The following is a 26247-nucleotide window of genomic DNA, read 5'->3' as shown; positions in this document are numbered from 1 at the left end:
TTTTACAGACTTCAGTCTAAGTGGAATGAGCCTTACAAAGAAATTAATTTTATTCTTTGCATTGATATAAGTGGGAAATGAACATTAAAGAAGAAAATAGTTCTTCTCAATTTGGATCTAATCAAATTACATATGGAATACTGTGTTCAGCTGATTAAGAGACTCATTAACAAACTGGAAAATATACACAGGAGACTAATCAATAATATGAAGGATCTAGAAATCATAGCTGATGAGAAACTGAGGACGTTAATCCTTAGGGAAAGCATGGCCATCATCTTCAAATGATAAAAAATGAAATCATTGTATATTGCTGTTACTACTACAAACACTAACATTGAAAACTATTATGTGTCAAATACAGTGCTAAGTAGTTTCACCCATGTGATATCACTTCATTATAGCCCAAAGAGTTAGGTATCAAGAACTCCAGGGGCGCCTGGGTGGCTCAGTCGGTTAAGCATCCGACTTCGGCTCAGGTCATGATCTCGCAGTCTGTGAGTTCTAGCCCCGTGTCGGGCACTGTGCTGACAGCTCAGTGCCTGGGGCTTGCTTCAGATTCTGTGTCTCCCTCTCTCTCTGCCCCTTCCCTGCTCATGCTCTGTCTCTCTCTGTCTCACAAATAAGTAAAAACTTTTAAAAATTAAAAAAAAAACAACTCCATTTTACAGTCACCTGTTCAAGTTCACAACACTAGTCACAACAGAGGTAGGATTGAAACACATTTCCCTGGTTCCAAATTCCAAGCTCAAAGGCACTATAATCTACCATGTGGGTCTAGAGAGGAGACATGGGACAAACTGGTAAACATTAGAAGACAAGTAGTTCCATTCAAACCAGGTAAAGAATAGGGTAGTTTCTTATTCATCTGTTTATCTTCTACCTAACAGACTGCCGGGAACTGTATAATTACTTAATAAATACATGCCTGAGAGGCCATAAAGAAGAATATTTTAAAGTGCATAGAAGAGGAGTTGATTCTGTGATAGCAAGTACCTTATTATCAGAGTTCATCAAATATTTTAGCAGAGGCTGGATTCCCAATGATTTATTAGGTATGTTATACATGAGATTCATACATAAATTTGGAAGTTTAAATAAAAGTCTTCAAACACTGAGATTAAATTTTCTAGTATATTTTTCAAGTATTTGCTTAAATATTGAAAGTAAAATCTTATACATGTTTCAGCATGTTTCAATAACCGCTATTTATTAAGAAACAAACCATTAGAGGACACTGGAAAAATAATTTCAATAAGGGTAATGAGATCAGATGAAGCCTAGCATAAGATGATTATAAGTTAATACTTCTTGAGTTTCATCATCATGATATACACAATATACATCATGATATACACATGGTGTTTACCTCTATAATCACTAAATAATATTCTTATACTGCTCTGTTAAGACTCAATTATTTCAGATAGTATCTATTGACTTTCTGCTATGATACTGAGGAGTTAGATTTCTTAAATAGATATATACTTTCCCCATCTGTTCTCAAATCTTATTTGGTTATGTCTCTAATTTAAGTAATATATTTAAATCTGGAAGGATTATTCTAATAGATTTGTGAAATATAAAATAGTTGGCTGGGAGACTGTGGTGGACAGTCTCTCAGGTGGTCCCTCTATTATTCCTACCTCCTGCTATTCATGCATTTGTATAATCCCCTCCTGTTGCAAGGGAAGGATGATTTTCATCTAACCAATGGAATAAGGCAAAGGTGAGAGGATAGCATTCCCATGATTATATTACACTATATTACACTATATAGATTCTGCTTGCTGGCATAATGAAGTAGATGGCCATGTTGTGACAATCCTTGTGGCAAAACTGTGGGAGGCCTCTACAAGCTGGAACTAAGTCTAGTCTCCAGTCAAAGAGCCAACAAGAAGCTGAGGCCCTCAGTTCTGCAGTCACAAGGAAATTAAATCTGCTGAAACTCTGCATGAGCCTGGAAATGGCTTCTTCCCAGTCAAGCCACCAGATGAGAACACAGCACAATCAGCCCTTGATTGCAGCATTATGAGACCCTAAGTAGAGAATCCATCTAAGCTGTTTGGCTTTTTGACCCACAGAAGCCATGAGATAATAAATAAATTAGTTGTCTTAAGTTTATAGCAAATTGTTACACAACAATTACATTTGTGGCAAATTGTTATACAACAATGGAAAACTAATGTAGTAAGGTAACAACAGTCCAGGCAAGAGAGTATGCAATCCTGAGCTGGGGTGGAGACACAGTAATGAAATACGATATACGAAGGTCACCCTTTGGAGGTAATAATAACTGGTTTAACATTGAATGACTATTGAATGCTAAGTATAACCAAAGTCAGAGGTAGTCCCCTGGTTTTGAGTCTTTATGACAGAGAGGAGGATGGTGCCATGATCTGAAAAGAGAAATATCGGGCATGTAAAAGGCCTCCTAAATGCTTAGACAATGACCTTCAGGTCAGAGATCTGTGGTGTAATCCAAGGGGTAAAAGAATCCTAAGCCTAGTTGTCTGCTATCTAGGTTTCAAATTAGTCTCTCTCCAGGACTTGTTATTGATAACTGAAACTATTAATTGCCTGGACAGACTTTCTTCTTAGGTGTCTTGTGAAAACATTCATAGATCTCCATCACTGTCCCAGGATCTCTGTCTAGTATCTGTTCCTCACCTCAGCTTTGTCTCCTCCTTCTGATCATGAACCAGGCCACCATCCCCAAAAGGATTTTTGTTTTGTTTTGTTTTTATGAGGGGTAAATGAGTTTAGATGTGATAAACTCTGACAGAACCTCCCTAGAAATGGCTATAATTATGAATATAGTGTCAGAGAAAGATCAGAGTAGAAAGCAAAGCAAAGGAATAGTGCAGGTGGGAAGCTGTGATTAAAATTGTGAGATCATCAAAAGGTGTAATGAGGGACACCTGGGTGGCTGAGCTGGTTGAGCATCTGACTCTTAATTTCAGATCACTTCATGATCTCACAGCACATGAGATCAAGTCCCACGTGGAGCTCTGCACTGACAGCGCAAAGCCTGCTTGGAATTCTTTCTCTCCCTCTGTCTCTCTCTCTCTGCCCTTCCTCACCACCCCTTTCTCAAAATAAATAAATGAACTTTAAAAAAATGTGTAATGAGATGGCTGAAAACAGAACTGTCTGGAATATCTTTATAATGAAGGAGTTAAAAAATTATAGGAGAACTAGCTTTTTCATTTTTTTTTTTTTTCATTAAACAAGACCAAAGTTTTACAAAGTTACAGCATATGAAATTGGAGGAAGCATGAGGGAGAAAAAAGTAAAAAGCTGGAGACTGGGAGGACAGAAAGATGGATTTTGGAGGAGACAAGGAAGATGGGGACACTTAAAAATATACAACCACCTTATTTGACACTTAGATGTCACTGGTGTGTTCTAACAAGATTTCAGGGATTTAAGAGAATTCTTGTGAAAGGGTGTGGAGGCCATACTTTGAAAAGTCAGAGTGAATGAAAGGAAAGAGTCCTTATCCTGTATCAAGGTCAAGAAAAAAGGATAATAAATGAACACATTAAACCAGAGATGGCATCTATTATCTCCTTTACTTCTCACCCTGTAAGGTGGGTGTATAAGCCCTGCTTTTAAAATGAGGGCACCACATCTCCAAAATTTGACTTGTCCAAGGTTATAGAGTTAGAAAAGGGGAGAGCCAGGACTAGGACCCAAGTCAGTTGGGATTTAGAGCCTCTGCTACATCAACTTCCTGAAAGATGAACCCAAACACCAGTCACATGGGAGAGCCAAAATACCAATAATGGGCCTGATCTAATAAAGAAAGATGCCATCATAGAAATAAGGAGAAGTGTTATGTTTCCTTTTATTGAGAGAGGATAAGGAAGCTAATAATGAATGTCAAACGGGGTGAAAGTTTCAATGCCATCGTTAATAATCACAACAGGTCACAATTATGTAGCATAGCACTTACCATATGCCAGGTATAGTTCTACCTCTTTTGTGCACATTAATCTACTAAGTAATTATTAATACCTTTGTCATAGGGACTCTTATAATCTCTATCTTTGAGAAGAACAAACTGTACAGATCAGAAGGGTCAGGCCAACTTTCCTAAGGTTAAACTAGCCATGATGGCAAAACAAAGGTTTAAACCCAAGCATTCTGTCTCCTAGGTCCATGCTCTCAATCTCTCTACTGTGGAGCCCATTAAGTGACCAGGATATAAACCCAGATTTATATGACCCCAAAGCTCATGTCCTTTTCCGTATATCACAGGGATTACAAGCTATGTCACCAGAGACAGAATCACAAAGAAGCCTTTCTAGAACGTCTTAGCTTCAAGAGAAAAACATGTGTGGCTGGCTATTCAACAGATGTCATTAACAGAAGTGGGAGAGCTGTCACCCAGTCCCAAAACAGCTAACTATCTAATTTAAGACTATCTTAGCAGGAGCAAAGGTTTAAACTTTTGCCCTTTGTCTGAGTTGTCAACTAGAGTATTAAAGAAAGTATAACTCACATCTTTTGCACACAGAAAAGGAGTAAACATAGGATTGAATTTTAATCCTGGGCTGGAGATGGTGAACAATTTGGAGCAATAAATCCTGGGCAGCCAGAGAGCATTGAGAACATAGTAACATCAATTTTCAAGTAGGTACGAGAAGTGGAAGAAGGCTGCGACTAGAAATAGAGTGGACAATATGTATGGGGAAAAATAATAGCACAGAAAAAATAGCTAGAAAAAAAACAGTGATTCTGGACCAAAACAGTAGAGGCCAACTGCTGAATAGCCATCAGGTAGTGTCTGCAAGGCCCAGTGATTGCTGCACTCATTGGTACTAAGTACATTTATTTTTGTACCCATACCTGGATGTGACTAATCTGGAGGCTTAAACCTACAGGTGAATAGCTGGCTGGGTAAGGTAAATAAAGACAGGTAAGGGAAACCAGTGAGGCCTGTACTTCTAACCAAAAAAAAAAAGGGGGGGGGGGGGATAAGACTTCCATTGTGAATAGTGGCAAACACATTGTCCTCTTATTTTATGTCTATGAATGATTTAATCTCCTTTATTTAGTCATTTACTTTCTTTAATCAAACATACTCTGTTTGGTTCTTTTTTTTTTAATTTTTTACATTTATTTATTTGAGAGAGAGAGAGAGTGTGTGAGCAGGGGAGGGGCAGAGAGAGAGGGAGACACAGAATCCAAAGCAGGCTCCCGTCTCCGAGCTGTCAGCATAGAGCCCAACGTGGGGCTCGAACTCACATACTGTGAGTTCATGACCGGAAGTCTGATGCTTAACTGACTGAGCCACCCTGGTGACCCTGAGAAAATAAGCTTCCAATGACTGAACAGGACAAGTCGTTTGTCAACAACAACTGCTAAATTACTGTGCCTTTCACTGGCAACCATTTCAAATTGCCAGCATAGCCTGGAAGGAGTGTTTAAATCATAACAGGAGTTTCTAAACAATTAGTTAACTGAATTACCATAATAATATTCACTTATGGAAGCTCCTTTAGTCCTGCTTAATTGCTCAATTAACATTTTATATGCTGAAAAAGAATAATAGCATTTAACTAATAATATATATTCTAAAAGGAAATATGGCCTCGCTAGATTATCAACATAGCCCAAATTTACTTCACTTTGTAACCATGATGCTTATCAAATATTTTATGTTTGAATGCTGGAAACGTTTCCAAATTATGAGGGCTAGAACCAAAAGAAAGGGATCACTAAGAGGTGACATGAAAGTGCAATACCTCATCTTTTCCCGTGAGCAAAGTATTTTCCAAAATTACTCCTGTCTCTGAAACTAACACTTTGACTCGGTATTGGTTAATGACTCCATTTGGTTGTCGTGGTCTCTTCCAAGTAATTCTTATTTGTGTAGCTTCTACTTCTGCAACTTGTAAATCAAATATTGCACCTGGAACTAAAAAAATGAATAAAGAGGGAAACAGTTTAAAGTATATTATTAAATTTTAAAAATTCCTTAAGTTCTTAGCTCAAAATTTAAGATTCACAAGAAAGTCTATTAGAAAATAGACTAAAACAATTTACTATTTATTAACAATTGAATATGTGTAAGATTCTTTAAAGACACAGGTAAAGTTGAATTTCTACATTTTGTTCTCAAAAATGTGTATAAAAATAGGATAACGTGGAACAATTTCCTCAAATTAAAATGTCATAATATTTGTTTGAAACATATTAATTAATAAAATAACTTCCCAAAGAAAGCTGTTTATGGATGATTAATGCACAGTAGAAACCTTGAAGGCTTTATAAAGATTATAATAACATATTGAAAAATAATATCCATAAGACTCTGAATGCAATGATATGTAGTGGGTAAATTCAATTAGGTTGCCTTTTAACTTTTTACATGAGGTTGTTTGAAGAGTTGTTTGATTTTGGTCTGCTGGCTTTACAAATGAATTATGTGAGTTTCTAATTTTGGACTCCCTCACTCTTGCAGCAATTAAAAAAAAACAGAAACAAACTAATAACTGGTTAAAATAAAGCACCAAGTACTTAAATTCTAGTTAGAAAGTGACCAAAAGTGCCATCCAGTAAACTCCCCAGTGCCACAGGAGTAATAGATCAAGGATAAAGATGCCCTTGGCTTTTGTCTACTTTTTGTTTATGGCTCCTTGTGTGATTATGAATAGCTAATTAACTCTTCCCCTAAGTTTGCTGATCTATAAAGTGATCTATAAATATAATATGGAACCTTGAATGAAAGGAATGTAAGGAACCTTGAATGAAATTTTCAGGAAAGAAAATAATATACCCCTTATGATCAATGTGGTAAAACATTGAATTCATTTCCCTAAGCTGTTTCACATTAGTATAGTTTTAGCAAATACCATTTAGAACAGAGGCACATTAGGGGTATAATATAAATAGAGAATTACCTTTTTTCCCTTTTAAGATAACAAAAAGGAACTGAAAATTAATGTCACAGCTCCCACAAATATTATTTAAAACTAGTGAATGTAATTATGTTTTACATTAACCATATAAGAAATGTATGGAGTTTTCATTCCATAGGCTTTTTATCCTTTGTCTCTATAAAGTAATCATTAAAAAAACCTAGACATTGTACTAATGTAAATATTTCTAAATGTTTATAATGGTTAATGGCTAGATGGATGAGTGAGTCATTCTTGCCTAAGAGCATATTATTTGATTATTGCAACCAAGATTTTCATGTTCAGCCTGGTAGTAAAACTTGTGCTCAGAAAACTGGGAGATAAACATGAAATGGATACAACTGTATTTTGCTATTTTTTTTTGTTTTTTTTTAAGTTTATTTATTTATTTTGAGAGAGCCAGAGACAGCACGAGCAGGGGAGGGGCAGAGAGAGAATCCCAAGCAGGCTCCATGCTGCCAGTGCAGAGCCCAATTCAGGGCTCAGACCCACAAAGCTGCAAGATCATGACCTGAGCTGAAACCAAGAGTCAGACACTTAACTAACTGAGCCATCTAGAATTTGCTAATTCTTTGAATCCCCTTTTCCAAAAACATTTCAGTATATCTATATATAGAACGATAACTGTTTAGACTGATCTCTCCCCACAAAATTTCTAATCTGAAGGCAATACAGTTTGACCTTTCAAGGGTAGAGAAAGAGTTCTAGACTAGGACCCCATAATCACTGATTCACTCCATCATTCAACAGACTGAGCCCTCATCTTTTGGTCACTGTTCTAGGCACTTGAGGATAGAGAGAGAAATAAGATAGATAAAACCTTTTGCACAAGTCACCTCTTTCATAAATTTCTTTTCATTAACATATATCGTCCCTAGAGCTTATGTTTCTATCATATTTACCAATACACATTTTTTCAAAGACAGATAAACTTTCATGTATATGATGATTAATATACAAATATATATTATTTATATATAAATATTTCAATGTATATAAAAATATACATATTTATTATATATAATATATAAATAATATAGTATGTAATCAAATGGAAGAATAGTAGCGGTTTCTTTATCTTCTAATTTATGATATTTTTCAATATAACTTAATAAGTATTGCTCAATGACACTAATGTCTAAAATTACAATTCAAGTAAAGATTAAGTGGTTCTATATTACCTTAACAATGTACCAAAACATGTATAAGAACAACTGTAAAGCTATCTTTCTTTTTTCAATGAAAGAAGAAAAAGCTTGGGGGATAAAGGAAATGGAGTAGACAACAGTATATCTTGTCCTTAGAAAGATACTTGATCTGTTACACCACAAATTCTTATGGGGAAACTAGAGAAGTATGGATTAGATCAAACTCCATTACTATTGATACCAAATTAACTAAAGAAAATCAAATACAGAAGGCAATTATTCGTGGTTCAGCATCAATTCTGAGGTGCTGTCCACAGGGATTACCTAAGAATCATTCTCAAGTCAATACATATATAAATTTTATTAATAAATGAGAAACACAGTAGACGTATGAAGGGTAAATAATATTCCAAATGACTTGAAGTTTTCAAATGAAAACCTATTAGAAAAAATAAAATGGAGACAAATGGCACTGGGGCAAAGAAAATACATTAAAATAAATCTTGCCATTATCTAGCAAATTAATTACATTTTATTAAAGTTAATAAGTTTAAAAATTTTTTTAAATGTTTTTATTTATTTTTGAGACAGAGAGAGACAGAGCATAAGCAGGGAAGGGGCAGAGAGAGGGGGAGACACAGAATCTGAAGCGGGCTCCAGGCTCTGAGCTGCCAGCACAGAGCCCAATGTGGGGCTCAAACTCACAGAGTGTGAGATCACGACCTGAGATGAAGTCAGACGCTCAACTGACTGAGCCACCCAGGAGCCCCTATAAAGTTAATAAGTTTAATAACTTATTAATAACTTTAATAATCTATTAATAACTTTAATAAGTTAAATTAATTAAATTAGAAAAATACCTATTGACAAATAATAGTCATTGAGAACCCTGAAAAGTTGACTCTCTCAGTGATTTCCCTACTAAAGATGGTACCATTTGCAGAAAGTAGCAAGTTGAAGGACAGAAGTCTTCCCTTTCATAAGTCTATTTATGGAAGAATAAATACAGATTTCAATACTCTGTTTGCATTTAAAAAATTATATTAACCTTCTTATGAGATATTTAATACTGGTGACAGAAAGTTATTAGGGGATATTGAAGCAACAAAGTTTTACTTAAGATTTGTTTAACCCTCATGGAAATGATAAGAAAATGCTGGTGCCTATGTTATATTCAATAGCACTGTCTCATTAGGGATAGGCAACTCCACACTTTTTAACATTACTATATAATCATTGTATAATTATTAAATTTTAATTTTTTTCCAAAACCATCTTTTCATGCCTATGTAGAAATCTGTTCAGTAAAATATTAAGGGTTATGTAGGAATCTTATGAAATGTATAGGAATACTGCTATAATAACATGATACTAAATTGCTTTGATGATCAAAGTAGACTATGACCATAACATTCTCAATGTGAACAAAATCAGTCCCATATTACTGAAACACCATATATCATTATCTATGTCAATTCAAGATTTTTCTATGAATATCTAGAGATATGTTAGAACCCTATTGCTTTAAGAGAAATTAATTTAAAAATTGTTGTTAATAAATTTTTAAATAGACTATAGTCTACTTTTAAATATATAGAAGAAAATAAATTGGTAGGCTTAATTAGAATACAAAGAATCCTACTTTAATAAATAAAAAAAAAAGGGATTCTTGGGTGGCTCACTCAGTTAAGCATCTGACGTCGGCTCAGGTCATGATCTCGCAGTTCGTGGGTTCGACCCCCCCATGTCAAGCTCTGTGCTGACAACTCAGAGCCTGGAGCCTGCTTTGGATTCTGACTTCCTCTCTCTCTCTCTGCCCCTGCCCCACTCACGTTCTGTCTGTCTTTCTCTCTCTCAAAAATAAATAAGCATTAAAAAAATTAAAATAAAATTGGTATAAAATTAAAATTTCAATTTTAACTGAAAGTATGTAGTTCTAGTGAGTTATTAGACTGTTATCATATAGTTTAGATTCCTTTATTACAAATTTTTAATTAGCAGGACCAGGATTCATTAGTGGTGTTGTCAGAAGTAGAAAGCGACATTTACTGCATTTGCTAGAGCATTCCATTGAAGTCCTTCTGAAGACTGAACTATCTTAAGAGAACTCCACAGAGGAAAGTTAGCATGCAGAGGTAAGGCCATGCCATTTCTGCCCTCAGTGGAACACACCTGTTGCCTATGGACGCTCCTGAAAGCCACCTGTATATGGTCAGGAAAGTAGGAAGATAAAAAACTCAGGATAAATTGTTTATTAAACATACACAAATGGGCCCTTTGTTCAAAACAATTTTGTGTAAAAAATAAGCCATGTGAAATACACCAAGCAGTGTCCTTAAAATTTCATTTTTTTTCTTAATAAAAATGCAGAAATAAGGAAAAGGAGATGAACCGTTTAAATGATGCCCAAAATAAACAGCATGGTATCATATGTGGCAATCTATTACCAATTCCCCTGTTTCTGTCAAATGCTATAGGCCAAGAAAGATGACAATAAAACAATAATCTTAAATTGTGGATTCAGTTTAGGAGCACCTACACTGGCTTGATTTGAAGGAAGACAAAAATTCTGAATTTATTTAACTGCATAACAAAAGAATAAAAGTTAGTTGGTCAATTAAGTTGATGGAGGAAATGCTATTAAAAATAAACTCAAGGACTCTAGTCTGATGAGGCCCAGGTCACTATGCTGGTTTTGCTACCTATTCATAAAGCTTTCTGACTTTCTAAGAAATGCTTAAGAGCACTTATTAGATGAACATAAGGAGAGATTTAAGGTCTAATGGAAAAGACATAAACATTGCTAAGAATTTCTGACAGAAATACAATCGAAAAATGTTAAGAGGAAAAAAATGAGAAAATTTTGCTTATAAATATGGATCGACTTAATCTATGTATTGAAATCATATACACATAAACATTTTCATTTGAAATTGAAATAAAACATAATTTTACGTTCTTTCAAACAGCAAAATATTACCAATGGTTAATTGTTCTTTGAAGGGGAGAATAACAAAATTCCCTAATAGTTGCTGCCCTCTAATGGTCAAATACTTGAGTGATTTATCTGATGAATGTATGCCCAATCTTTAGTTGTAGGTGTATGTGTGCACTTGCACACGTGTGTATTTAATTTACAAGTTACTGTATGTTACACACACAAAAAAATATGGAACCTATTTATTTATTTATTCATTCATTTATTTATTTGTTTATTTTTGAGAGAGAGAGAGAGAGAGAGAGGGTGGGAGGGAATGCGAGCAGGGGAGGGGCGGAGAGCGAGGGCGCAACACAGAACCTGAAGTAGGCTGCAGGCTCTTAGCTGTCAGCACAGAGCCCAATACAGGACTCAAACTCACAAACCGTGAGATCATGGCCTGAGCTGAATTCAGACAGTCAATCCACTAAGCCATGAGGTGCCCCTGAAACCTTTTTAAAGTATTAGTATACTCGCAAAAAAAAAAAAAAAAAAAAAATGTGTTCTTCTCAATAATTGCAATCCCTAAGTAAAAATGAAGACATTTAGCAAGTTTGATGGCAGTCAGAAAAATATGTTGTGGGATAACGGGGTAACATTTTTGAAACCCTATAGTTCATCCCAAACTGTGATGTTTAATACATACAAATAAAAAACCTTCGTTAGGAGAACTACTGTTTTAATAATTTCAGGATGCGCTGTTAAATTTGTAGTATGCACCCTCGATGAATCCTCACTTGCTTAGAATACCCTTTTGATTATAAACATATTTTGTTAGAGGCACTAGGGATATACGGATTCCTCTACATATTATTCTGTGAGAAAAATCTATTCTACATTGAATAATGTGAGTCCAACAATGTCTTTGTTAAATGTTAAATGTTAATGTTTTTGTTTACTTTGACTTATTGAGGTTTTGCCAATCTTCACTGTGAGTCTCAAACAGACTGACACTACATATAATGCGCTGTCTTGTTTGATCTCTGGTTCCTCTATAAAGCATGCTGTGGGTTTAATGTTCTAAGGAACACATGCACAGAATGCATTTGGTAGTTATCTGATAAGAAAATAACATGAATTAAGTAAATATAAACCAAACAGCTTCTAATACAATGTTTAATCAATGCAATAAAACACACAAGCAGGGTAAAATATCTCATGAACACACTACAGAAGATGTTCTTACCTTCTGGAGGAGTGAATACTGAAATATTTGATTTGGGTCCGATTCCTGCACTGGTTTCAGCTGCAACATATACATCGTATACTGTAAATGGTGTTAGGTTAGTGAATGCAAATTTAAGGTCTTTCGTGCTATTATCCAAAATTCGACCTGCAAAAAGCAAAAGATACTGTGGATTATTTTCTCATAAAGCATTTAATCATTCTCACATTTAAGTAGAGAGCCAAATATAGCAATTAACGTTTGTTACTACAATTTAAAACATTATAGTAACAATTATTACAATTTTCAAACATTTACCTTAGTAGTGCATTGATATCAGGTTAATTAAAACAATGGAAAGAACATGAAAATCTTCCAGTATTCAAAATAACCTTCATTAAATCATAAAGCCCTATCCAACTACCATGTTATTTTTTGACATTTTTGAAAGGAAAACATTAGTTACTGCCAAAATTAAAATAGCCACAGTATTTTATACATAAATTTAGTCAATTAAAATGCTAAACATTCTAACTATCTTCTTTAATATTTAGAAAATATTTCTAGTTTAGCTTCTGAGAAAAACTCCTTAAAGAGTACATCATCAAAATTATTTTAACCCTCAATTTCACCTCTGAATAATTCTTTCATCTCTTGCTCTAGCTGAAACCAGGCTCTCTCCTAAGAACACGGCTTCTGTTCTGTTAGCCACCCCACCTGATGGTCTAATTTTTTTCCATGGTCATCAAGTGACTATGCCTTCAGGTATGATGTTTTCTCTACTCCTCATAGCCTTGTCTCAGACCAAGAGAGCTCCCTCCTTACAAAAGCTCACAGCTTTAAACCTAATGTCATCAATGGCATCCACCACCCCTCATTGTTGCAGTGACCTTCTAAGCCCAGGGTCACTCCCCTCATTCTGGATGGTTTAGCGCCTGTTTCGATGTCACTGTCTTCAGTGCAACCATCTTAATTTGTGGTGATTTCAGTATTCCTACAGACAATCCTTAAAACACTCCCAGCTCTCTTCAAATAATGGTGTCCTCCACCCTATCTCAGCCACTCCCAAGGCCATCACTATTACCAGGAACCCTGAATCTTCCATGATCTCAATTTCATGCAACTCTTTCTGACCATTCTTTCTTATCTCCTGTTCATTTATTCTAGAACCCAAAGCAACAAGTCTTCAAGTTTACTGGGACTTCCCATCCATTGATCTTTTGACCTATTTTATTCTTTTTGGTTTGGTTCTTCACCACTAGGTTTCCACTCTTTATCCATTCTCAATGACATTGTTGATTATAATCACTGCCTTTACATAAACCTTCAATTCTCTTGTCCTTTTCTTGTTGAAGGGAGCTGGAAAAAAACACAAATCCACTCTGACTGATATCACTTTATCACTACCACACCTCGAATGAGCCCTAAATTGTACCTAGCCCCCTACTAAACTTCCATGCTCAATCAGTCTCTACTCTTTTAAGTTTTCTTTCATAGAACTCAGATTAGGAAAGAATTTTAGAGTTTACTTAATTTACTTCTAGCAATACCTTATCTGAACACCTCAAATTATCTGACAAGGGGATTCCAGGTCCTGATTATTCACAAAGATGGAGAACTTGCTACATTAAGTAGTTGCCTATATTATTTTTAGAGAACTCCAATTATTAGATATGCATTCCTTGTTCTAAGAAGAAATCTGATTTAATATAATGAAGTCTATTGTTCTTCATAAATATATTTGCAATTAGAGTAAGTGAAGGTCCTCCTGTTCAAACATTTGAAGACATGATGTCCTCCAACAATTCTCTACTTAGGATTTATCTCATTCCTTCAGCTTCTCCTCATGAAATATAGAATATGGACAATGTTTATGATTTTAAACAAAAACTTCAAAGAACCTCATCTTCCTTATTCCTTTTTTATTGTTTGCTTCAATTGTAGGATCTTATAAAAAGAGTGTGATACTTTTAAGGAGCTTGATAATGCTAACATATTTTATATAATTCTTACTCCAAAAGGCAAACACAAAACTGATTGAGACTTACCTGATGGTCCATATAATTCAACTCTGTAACTAAATTTCCCTGTTATTACACTTGGTGGGTCCCATGAAATTGAAAAGGACTTCCCCGTAATGTTGCCTGTTACACAGTTTTGTGGTGGTCCTTCAGGAACTAAAATGGTTATAGAAAAAAAAAAATTAACAAATAATAAATGAGAATTTTATTAAAAACACATCATAAAACACAAAGTCAGAAAGAAAATAAAATATCACACTGAGCAAAGGGTTTTTTAATTTAAAAAAAAAAGGGAAACTGAATTAATTGAAGACTTTAAACAAGACAAGCTGGCTCATCAGATGGACTACTTATTTGCAACATAAACTAGTTTGATTTAAATGCTGTATATGATTGCATAGGGTGTTTCATTCCAACATTGTTCCCTGCAGTTACATTGTCCTGATACATACTTATATATTGAATTCAACCAGGCCTGGGCATAGGCCTTGAAAAGCACTCTCCCTCTGGTGGACACAGGTAGAAGGATCAGGGAATTAACTGGACCTACAGAATCTTATTGGCAAAGGTCTTTACCTTCTGTATTAATACGTGTATTTGGTTCTGAGGGGAAATTTATAACCTATAGTTAAAAGATTCTAATGTAACATAGGTAACATATAAAAAATAATGACATTTAAAAAGTCTATCTTTCATAGATGTGTTTCTACATATTGCATTTTGATTGAAATGAAATATTCCAAGTATTTTTCTCAAGCCAAGGTTCTTGTCTACTAAATCTCACTGTGTGTTACCTCACGAAATTATTTTTTTTTAGCTGTATAAAAAGAAGTACGGATGGAGGAAATGGTAAGATTCAAAGATGATTATTTAAATCAAGAAAAAAATTTCAAACTTCATTTCATGAAATGATAAAAGCTGACAGCTATGTCATCAGAAAAAAAAATACTGTGCTTTAGTGAAATTACCCTACCAGTAATAATTTCCAGTAACCTAAAAAATTATCAGTCACAAGTGAACAAGTCTGACACTACATGTTTAGTAGGGTATCATGTCAGTAACTACATAAATTTACATATATATAATACTATAATCCCATAATTAAACACACAAATAACCATAGCTAGAAAAGTGTACTTTTCAAAATTAGTAGTAATAATATCTAATTGTACTCATCGAATCCTAACACCACCATCAAAAGGAAGTTGCTATTGCTGTCTCCATTTTTCACATAGGGAGGAAACTCCAGTGCAAAGTAGACATAAGTAGGTGTATTTTTTACATACTATTTTTGTCTGATACTGAAATGTGAATCACGTGATATTTCTGCCACTACAGATGTTAATTCCACATTTGATTATAGCAGTCTCAGTGAGAGGAGGGTAGAGATGATTGTAGGAGATGTAAAAGGGCAGAGATGATTATGAAAAATTGTTGAGATCACATAGATAAAAGCTTATCTTAGGATCATGGTTATTAGCTTAAGAATCCTTTGGGTCAAATCTCCTTTTTCATTTTAGATGCTTATGTTAATATTATAAAAGAGTACTATAATTGGTATGCCCATTTTCTGTTATTGGTGGGAAAAGTTACCGAAAGGGAAGGAAGTTTTAATAAAAAACATCTATGTGAAAAAAATGAAAGATTACTCTCTAAGTAGTTTAACTCTTTTTTTCTACATACACAAAAAATGAAATCATACCTGATTCCGGTGTTCTGACAATGGTACTATCAATATAACCTGCTTCCGTTGTAACAGCAGAAACTTCAAAAAGATATGTTGTATAAGGTCTCAAATGTGTCACTACAAAACTTATAGGCTCTTTCCACACAGAGCTTATCTTACTCCTTGCCAACGTGCTCAAAGAATATGTGGTACGTGACGGAGGTGTAATTCTACCAAGGGTTGGAGAAGGGCTGGTGGTACTCCATAAAAAAGATTCATTATTCTCCTAGTGAATAAATAAATAGCATTGGGAAAATAATTGGTATCTCAAGGTGAACACGATAAGTGTAATCATTTCTTTTTCTTTTATATAATAAATATTGTTCTTAAATGTATGTGTATGATTCATTAAGATTTTAACAGATTGTTATCTATTCAAGTTATGGACAAATTTGCTAGATTTTAACTTTACCCATCTATATCTACAGTTTTAGAACAGAATATATTTATTGTATTCTTTGTACCTTAATATTTCTTATGAATAGGATTTCAAAAGGCTTAGAATAAAGGTAAAGCTATAACAAAATTATTAGTAAGAATTTTTAAAATTCATGTTAGGGGTGCCTGGGTGGCTCAGTTGGTTAAGCATCTGACTCTTGATTCCGGCTCAGGTCATGATCTCACGGTTTGTGGGTTTGAGCACCACATCAGGCTCTGCACTGACAGTGCGGAGCCTACTTGGATTGTTTCTTTCCCTCTCTCACTGTCTCCCCCCACACCGCTGCAAAGTAAATAAATAAACATTTTTAAAAAATTAAAAGGAGGTTTTGAGACTTCTATAACTTAAAGTATTCAAAACAAAATAATTTTGTTTATCAATAATACCACAAAGATCACCAAAATTATCTTTGGAAAAGCATGACACGGTATTCCCAGCAAATTCCCATAAATGACTAGAGTAATAACAAATTCTTCGCCAAAGATATGCACAACCAAAACAATCTACTTCCACAAACATAATTTTGCTGCCTTCTGCTCCCCTTCTGTCACATGGAAATATCTTTTTTTCAGCGATATCTTATACTTTGCTCTTTCAGGTCTTTATAAAATATCCTTCACCCAAAATAGCCCCCTCACACAATCTCTCATGTCCTTATTCCAAGGCCAAGCCAAGGTCCATTCACAAATGCGGCTCCTTTTAAGAAGTCTCTCCAGAGATCCCTGTGAGATTTTTATATTTCTTGAATTCTCAAACCCTTCACTTATTCTACCTTGAATACAGCCAATTGTGTATAACATGATACTATAACCTAATACTATAAGTAATCAAGCAGCTAATAAGCACAGTGGCTTAAAAATTTTTTTTCAAATGCTGGAAACTTCAAGTTATAATTTCACCTAGAATTTTTGAGACATTGAAAGTGTTCATAACACTTACATTGCATTCTGGCAATTTCCCAGTCAAAATGTCTTCTACTCTGATGGAGACATCTTTCACTACTATCCCACTTCTGGCATGCTTGACACTAATCTTGAAGCTGGTAATTTTGCCATTTGGTTGCCGAGGTAAATACCAAATCAGGTTTACTGCAGAATAGTTAAAGGCCTCAACTGTGAGATTCACTACTTTTCCTGGAGCTGGGGAAGTGAGAGGGTTTGAAAGAAGGGAAAAAAACACTGTTATAAACCTTAGAATGGCATTCATATAATGTTGGGATGTTACACTTCTCACACTATGTAAAATTAAATATTCTATGTTAGAAAAAAACTCTACTTGGCGTAAGACTTTTAGAAATATATTTAATTAATTTTGCCTGGAATTTGAGCCCACAAATTTGTATTTAAGACAAAATAAGCTTTATTTTAGGATTATTTGGCAAGTGGATCCATTGATGAACTATTTCAAGCAAATCTGAAAAATATCCAATCAACAGTTATTTGTGAATATGCAAACAAATTTGAATAATGAATCTCCTCCTGAAATATTTTGGAATTGTGTAGTTTCCTTAGATAATGAAGAAGTGGCAAACTGAAACAATCAGCCAGCCATGTAAACCAAAAAGCACATTTCCAGAATGTATGTAAATATCTAGTGCCTAACATAAAGTGGACACCACCCAACTGGTTGTGCTTATTATGTTTTGAGCTTTATACACCCTCAAAATAAACTTTCATCAGAATTCATGACCAAATAATTCTTAATAATTATTGATAAACTGCAATAACAAGCTATATGCCATTTTACCTGGTGTGAGACAAACATGAAACCAGAATGAAGTAAAATTATGCACATTAATTTCAAGGTAAGTTATGCAAAACTGACAATGTAAATAATCAAGATCCTTTATAATATAGAACAAACACGACAAATCACTATTAAGAGGAATAAAAACAAAACAGGATGCTCACGATAAAACACTATAAGTGATAACAATGCCTAGTATTAAGATATAGAGTTTAAATGCACATTATAAAGAAGAATGCCAGAATATGAATTGTAAATAAAAGTCATATAAATTATATAAGGAAGTTAGGTCCTAGGAAAGAGAGCTGTTATAAATTATGTTAAACCATAGAAACTAGGAAACTCAAGGTCAGCTCAATTTTAATGGAAAAAAATAAACCAGTTTGGAGGGGTAATTAATCACTAATAATGGATGGAATGATTGATGGAAATTTTTTTCTCCATGGAAAACTCATCAATGGAATTAAAGCTTAGAAAGGACATTGAAAATATAACTCTCTGACACTAAAGATCAAACCACTTGAATTTCTTTTGGATGGATAAAATGTAATAAAGCAAAAGGAAAAGGGTTGTTAAAAATATGAGGCTATAAAATTATGAGTTAAAACTTTTATCATGATTTTTTAAAAAAACTGAATGTATTTGACATATAACTATATAAATTTAAGGTGTGCATTGTGTGAATTTTATATATATCCATATTGTATTATGATTGTTGTTGTAGTCATATTTAACATAACATCTATCATGTTACATAATTATAATATCACACTGTACTATTCATTATATTGTGCATGAGATTTCTATGGCTTACTTATTACTTGAGGCAAGTTTGTATCCTTGAACAACATCAGTCTTATTCCCCTACCCCCTATCCCCTGGTGACCACCGTTTCACTCTTAATGCATCCTAATTACCTTTTAAAATTTCTGATATGTGTAAACTATACACATGGTTATAATTATGTCTGACATGTATATGTATATATATATATATTTATATATGATATGTGTGTATATATATATATATATGTATATATATAAAAGGCAAATTGCAAACAAGCTACACATTTTTAAATGAACCTCAACAACAAATACAAGGGACTACTCAAGTATAGAGAAAATTGAATTTATAAGGTAACCAAACATTTATTAAATGCATGATTTTAAGATATTTTAAAAGTGATCAAAAGTATTAAACAGATGGGAAATAATTAAATACGGTAAACAACACTTTGTGAAAAAATGGTAATTTGATTAACTTGCTTTAATAATTTTTTCTCAAATTTTTCTGCTTGTGCTTTCCTTTTGTGACTTCATGATGTCTGAAGAATAATCCTGGCTCTTTTCTGTAGTTGGAAGGTCTTTCTCTATTTTAAATAATCTAGCTTCTACTTCTGGAATTTTAGTACCAAAATCCAATTATTTCTCAATTTTCATAGAGTGAATTTATCCATTTTGATTCAAGTCAAGATTCAATACTGTAGTATCAAAACTTTTTGTTTTATAAATAAATCATTTCATCTTTCAGATAAGTGTTCTCCAACACTTTGAGGACATAGCTAGCCTAATGAGATGCATAAATTTTCTAGTATGTGTAAGTGTCTACAACTTTCCAAAGCATACACCATACAAAGCTTGCATTTATTGAGCCAGAAAGAAACTTCACAAATCCAATATAGAGACTTCTAAAAATATTACCTGCATTTCTAAGGATCCATCAAGTTGAAAATAGAAGTGCAAGAGGTATTTGTATTATCTTAAAGCCAAAATAAATTCTATGTTTACCAGAAATGATACTGATGGGAAGTTAAGAAGCTGAGTTTTTTCCGCTTGTGGATGGAATATTAACCCAGTAAGGTATAACAAGTTAGCCTGTATAGTCTTCTGAAGAGTATTTTTATTCATGGGGAAGAAATTACTTCTGATTTAACAATAATAAATGCAGTTTATTTATTTCATAGAACTATTCTTTAAAGTTGGGTTATATATAGTATAAATAATAAAAAGGAGTTGGAGAATACTGATATAATGAAATTTAGATTTACATTACATTATTACATCTTTAACATTTAAAAAAAAAAAAAGGATAGATAGGAGCAAGAGAAATTATGTAATTATCCAATTTGCCCAAAAACTCACAACAAATGATCAACAGTGAGACTCCCAAGACAAAATTATTTTCATATATCATTCAAAAGTTTTTCATAATTAGAAAGAATATTGTAATACATATTTTAATGAATAACCATCCAATAAGACTCTAAAAGTAATTGAATGGCCATACTATTGAAAATTTTATGGATTTCAACACTATATTTAGTTTATATCCTTATTTATTTCAAATGACAAAAACTCATAATTAAGCTAATTTGGGAATAAATGATTTAGGAAAATTACCACTTTCTGCCGTTTGGAAAAGAAATGGGTCACTAAACACTCCAATGCCAGCGCTGTTTTCAGCAGCAACCTAAAACAGACCAATAGAATTGTGTTCAAACTTTTTACTCTCTAATTAAACAGAATCTGAAATAATAAAATTTTGACTTGTTGATAAGTTAAACGATAGACACTTTTCCCTTAATTCTTGAAATACTCTTAAAGTAGATAGCACACATGGAACTAATCCATATTTTCATTTTCCCTAAGGGTATATTTGCAGCATAGTTTGATTCAACACATTTCTCAAATTTCTAATGGAAAAATTAATAGTCAAGTTTTGTAGTCAATTAGTAGTGATAATAACAACAGATACTACTTGTGGGAAACTTCTATGTACCAGGAAATTTCCTAGAAATTTTACACATCTCATTTTATCCACATAATCAAAACATAAGGTATTCCTATCAGCATGTTATAGATGAGGAAACTGATTGAGAGAGGTCATGTAACTTGTGCAAGTCATATAGGAATAAGTGATAGAACCAGAATTCCATTGAAATCATGCTTATTTCTAAAGCTCAACCACTTTTTATTATATTAACATTGACTATTTCTGTAACAAATACGAAACCATATACACGGTATCTGGCTTGAGAATTTACAATATAACCAGTCAAATATATACTCAAGAAAATTTTACAAACAAGTCTAATCAGTGATAGTAAGTATTTTGAATTTAAAAGATGGAAAAATTCTTTTGACTCAGATAGTCTAGTCAAAGAGACTAGAATAGGCACAGAAAATGTCATTACTGAGATCAAAACTCTTATGTTATTCCAAATGCCATAAGTGGAGTCTGAAAACCTTGGTTTATATTGAATTTCACCTGGGGTGCCTGGGTAGCTTAGCTGGTTCAGTGTCTAACTCTTGATTTTAGCTCAGGTCATGATCTCATAGTTCTTGAGATCAAGCCCCGTCTGGGGCTCTGTGCTGACAGCATGAAGCCTGCTTGGGATTCTCCCCTTCTCTCTGTACCCCCTGCCTCTCAAAATAAATCAAGTTAAAAAATTTTTTTTTTAATATATTGAATTCCACCAATTACCAAATGAGTAGCTATAGGCAATTTACTTAGTACTGCTCTAAATCCCATTTTCCTTCTCTTTAAAATGGGGATAACAATATACCTATGTCATAGAATTGTTCCAAGGACTAAATGAAATAACACATGTAAAGTACTTAATAGGATTTTCCCAAAATCACATAGATTTGATACCTACATTTGAGTATATCAAATGGACTGCACCAAATACCCTTTGGAATTCTGCAACGGCTAACATTTATTCGAACAGCATAAAGGTCACAACAATGATTTATAAAGTGTGGAAAGAACAGAAGAATAAGGGCTTCCCAGTAGACCTGAAGTAAGAGAATTCAAAGGAATAAAAATTCAAATTCCATAAAAACAGATCTAAGCAGAACTAGGTTAGCTAAATTACCTTTCTGTCTGCAATAGCTTCTTATATCACATTAAAATGTAATCTATACCTATTACCTTCAATAGTGTATTTTAACATATAAGCTAATCTGAATAAATGCTTGTTGATAGAAATTATGTGTACTATACCATTCTCAGATGCCAGTAGAAAAGGTTTCCTAGTCTTTACCCATGGTTCTGCAATGAAATAGCCAAGTCATGAGTCTTTGACCTTGACCTCTGCATCAGTAAGTTTCCTTTTAACTATTCTCATATAGAGGATCCCTACTATTGGGATGCTTTCCAATTCTTACTGTGTGCTTTGATTCCAATAGGCATGCTTCCAATAAGGAAACCACCGCCCCCAGGCAAATTCTCTTTCCCATCATTTCTTACCATCCAGAAAGCCATCTCAGTTATGTCTTTTCACATATTTATACAGCTTTTATAGATTTTTTCTCTACATCCCATTATCTTCAAAGCTCAAAGAACATATTGATGTTATGTTGAAAATAGGATCAAAAAGGTATCCGTATCCTTTCCTATACTATGGAAATATGACAAATGTATCTTAATTGTAAGTATTTTCATATGGCCTAATTTAGGATTGCTTTTTATAATTTCTCCTTTACTTAATTTCTTCATTTAATTTTTTAAAAATGTTTATTTATTTTTGAGAGAGAGAGAGACGGACAGAGCAGGGAAGGGGCAGAGAGAGAAGGAGACACAGAATCTGAAGCAGGCTCCAGGCTCGGAGCTGTCAGCACAGAGTCCGACATGGGGCTCAAACTCACAAACCGTTAGATCATGACCTGAGCCAAAGTCAAATGCTCAACCAACTGAGCCCCCTAGGTGCACCTTCTTTACTTAATTTCTAAATAACATGTTGTTTAATTCTGCATATTAAACATTGTAAAGAACTAAAAGTTTTTCTAAAGACACAGTAAATTTTCAGGAAATATTTATTGAATGGAACAGAATTGAATTCACTGTTGTCTGAGAAACTGGCTCAATAGAAACTTTCAAATTTGCTAAGAGAAACGTAAATCCGACAAAATGAAGAGAAAAATAACAAACCTAACTTTACATTTAATGAAAAAATAGACTATTTTTCCTATAAAGCCTGTTATTCAATTTAAACTTGATTTATTCATTTAGAAAGTCACTAAGCTAAATGGTTTTAAAATAAATAAATAATATAAATACACCTGAAAATGAAAAGAGATTACAACATTTGTTCAGTTAAGAGCCCAGATGGGCACTGAGGTCATGACTCAAATGTTCATTCTTCAGTCACTTGGCTGTGTTCAGCTGCAAAGTCTTGACCAGGTGGGACAAAGTTCCTTCACTTTTAAAATGAATGAAATATTTTTTAATTTTTTTAAAAAAATTAATATTTATTTATACTTGAGAGAGAGAGAGAAAGAAAGAGGGGGGAGGGCAGAGAGAGATGGAGACAGAATCCAAAGCAGGCATCAGGCTCTGAACTGTCAGCACAGAATCCAATGTGGGGCTCAAACCCACGAGCAATGAGATCGTGACCTGAGCTGAAGTCAGAGGCTTAACCAACTGAGCCACCCAAGAGCCCCCAAATGAATGAAATATTTTAATAGTAAATAATTATTAAAAAAAATATTACCTTGATTTCATACGTTGTTCCAGGATTAAGACTAGTAAGAAGAACTTCCAGACTGTCCGGCTTCGTTCTAACTTGTGTATATTCTGTTTGCATCCATGGACAAACTTCCTTATATTTCACAATGTAAGATATGATTCTTCCATTTGGGTTAGGTGGTGTATTCCAAGACAGAAGAATCCCAGCAGATCCAACTCTTTCTCCTGCTAGGAAGACTGGAGGCCCTGGTTCTATTAAAACATATATATATGTTGTTAAAAAGACAAACAACTATTGTATTTTCATAATCATAAGGAAGAAAGTATTTACAGATGTGGACTTTTGAAGTTCCCAAAGACTAATGGCCTCTCAAATGTGAGTTTGACCTCCCTAGAGCTTTGCTACCAAAAGAAAAAAAAAAAAGGTTAAATGCGTTGGGGGATACCCAAAACATTCTTTTGTAAGAATGTAAAAAATGGAATGCTACTACATACTACAGGCCAAATACACTTTTGATGCCAGATCATTTTAAAAAGAAACTTATCTGTGCAAAGCTTACACACAAAACTAAGAATACAGGAATGCAGTCTTACAAACTGAATAATTCTTCTGAGCAAGTGTAGTGAGTTTATTTTCATGGCTCTGCATCATTTAAATATTACTATTAACAGTCTCTGTGATCCATTTCACAAACAAGTATAATTATCATTATCATTACTCTCTGAAAGTCAAGAAAGCTAAAGAACTGGTAGAACACAGGTCTTAAACGGATCACTTTCTTAAGTTTCCATTTTGCGTTAATTACTAACCTGTTGTCATGCATATAATGCACATATTGCTAATGTAAGTATTTCCATCCAATAGATTTATACTAGCTGCAAATATTTCATAAAAACACTTCATAAAAAAAGAAAATACATACTCACTTGTTACATTCGTTGTCACTGTTCTACTAACAGGAGAGCTGTATGTTGTAGCAGAAATTGAAGAGATGGTCACATCGTACCTAGTGCCAGGAACAGCGTTGGAAACATCAACCTAGAACACCAAAAACAAATAACTGCCTTAAAACTCTTTCTGGAAAACAAGAAAGCTAAAACAATAAATCTATCGCAACAACAACAAAAATAAACATCTCACTCTATAACTCTGCTGTGTTTAAAACATTCCAAATTCCATATTATTGTAAAATATAAATCTGTTCTACCACATAACTATTTACCAATAACATATAATAAAAACTTACAAAACATACTGTGTTATCAAGAACTAAATCAGTATTTCAATCTATCTAGTTTGTTGTCACAAGAAACAACTGTTTAAGAATCTTAAGAAATCTACAGTCCATTGCTTAACCCTGGTTTTTAGAAGTATATTAAAATACCTGTGTCTCTGAAGTTCCAATAAAAAGTAAAAGAAAAATGATTATAAAATCCATCATTATTACATTTTTCAGGCAGTGGAATCACATTGATGGCTCTAGAGAGAAATGTTGCCTGCATTAATGATTTAAAGACAGATCCTCCTGGCAAGTACACAATTAATGAGCCTGGATTACTCAATAGCTCTGCCCTTTCTTTGTTAAACTATTCATGAACCCTTGGATGCCTGGCTGTAGGTTCAGGGTAAGACTGAAGAAAAAAACGCATAGACGTTGCTAAGGTAACAATCCACCAATGCTGAAACTTAAACTCATCAATTCAGCATCAGTGTTTTTGTCTTCATTTTGTGCTTTTAAAAACTCTCAAAGGAGTAAGTTTTCATGGTGTATGAGTTTCATAAAGAACTTTCCTATTAGGACCAAATATAAATACAAGTTGGCTCAGCAAGTACGATAATGAAACCTATACCTGATACTCTCCACCTCCAAGATCTTTGATAGTAACAAAGCCACTGTCAGGAACAAGATCCACATGAAACCTTTCCACACGGCCAGAGGGCAGGCTCCAGTACAGAGAAAAGGAATGTGCAGAAATATTGAAGGCTTTAAGTTTCTCAGGTCTTTCTGGTTCTGATATTAAAAAATAGAGGTTTGAAATAGCATTATTCTCTTAAATATTCAAAGATAAAATGAAAATCAATAGCCTGTAAGATTTCAACACAACCACACTGTCAGAAAGCACTGAGTCCTTTAAATTATCTCTAGTCACACGTAGGTGTTAGGCATCTAAATCTTTAATAGTAACTAGTTTCTAAGTATAATTATCAGAAATAATATATCAATTTATGTATGTTTCTAGGATATATCTTACCTATTAAAATCTGTTAGTTGTCCAAATTGTTTGTTAAACTTATGCTTTAATTGAAAACTTGAATCATTTAAAGAAACTTATTTAAATCCAAATTATTGATTCAATTACCTGGATGTTTTAACAAGCAGAAGATAATTGGGAAAAAATGTAGCTAAAATCTGCCAATGTTTTTAAAGAGTGAGCATTTCTGATGAATATTTAGCTACGTGTTTCCTTAAAAGAAAAGCTGTTTTCTTATAGGAAGTAAACAATAAGTATTAACTGTCCTAGCCACTTCAACCATATTTTTCTACCTTTGCTTCCACTGTTTCTGGAGTTATATTTATGCTGCCTGTACCTCCTTGAAGGGAGTTTTCTGCATAAAGTTCTTCTGA

General features: G+C 33.8%; 1 protein-coding gene across 1 annotated transcript in view; it reads right to left on the bottom strand.

Annotated features, from left to right (window-relative positions):
- Positions 1 to 25059, bottom strand: part of PTPRQ (protein tyrosine phosphatase receptor type Q) — a 199271-nt gene extending 174212 nt beyond the window's left edge. Inside the window, exons 1-9 of the mRNA XM_042944646.1 lie at positions 25006 to 25059; positions 24548 to 24659; positions 23646 to 23872; positions 20551 to 20620; positions 17345 to 17544; positions 15943 to 16192; positions 14268 to 14396; positions 12241 to 12387; positions 5754 to 5926 (exon numbers count right to left, since the gene is read on the bottom strand). Coding sequence (XP_042800580.1) covers positions 5754 to 5926; positions 12241 to 12387; positions 14268 to 14396; positions 15943 to 16192; positions 17345 to 17544; positions 20551 to 20620; positions 23646 to 23872; positions 24548 to 24659; positions 25006 to 25059 — 1362 coding nt within the window. The remainder of the gene's footprint in view (positions 1 to 5753; positions 5927 to 12240; positions 12388 to 14267; positions 14397 to 15942; positions 16193 to 17344; positions 17545 to 20550; positions 20621 to 23645; positions 23873 to 24547; positions 24660 to 25005) is intronic.
- Between the last annotated feature and the right edge of the window lie 1188 nt (positions 25060 to 26247).

Source organism: Panthera leo, chromosome B4 (genome assembly GCF_018350215.1).
Source record: "Panthera leo isolate Ple1 chromosome B4, P.leo_Ple1_pat1.1, whole genome shotgun sequence".
Taxonomy (NCBI): domain Eukaryota; kingdom Metazoa; phylum Chordata; class Mammalia; order Carnivora; family Felidae; genus Panthera; species Panthera leo.
This window is presented reverse-complemented; position numbering and strand designations above follow the sequence as displayed.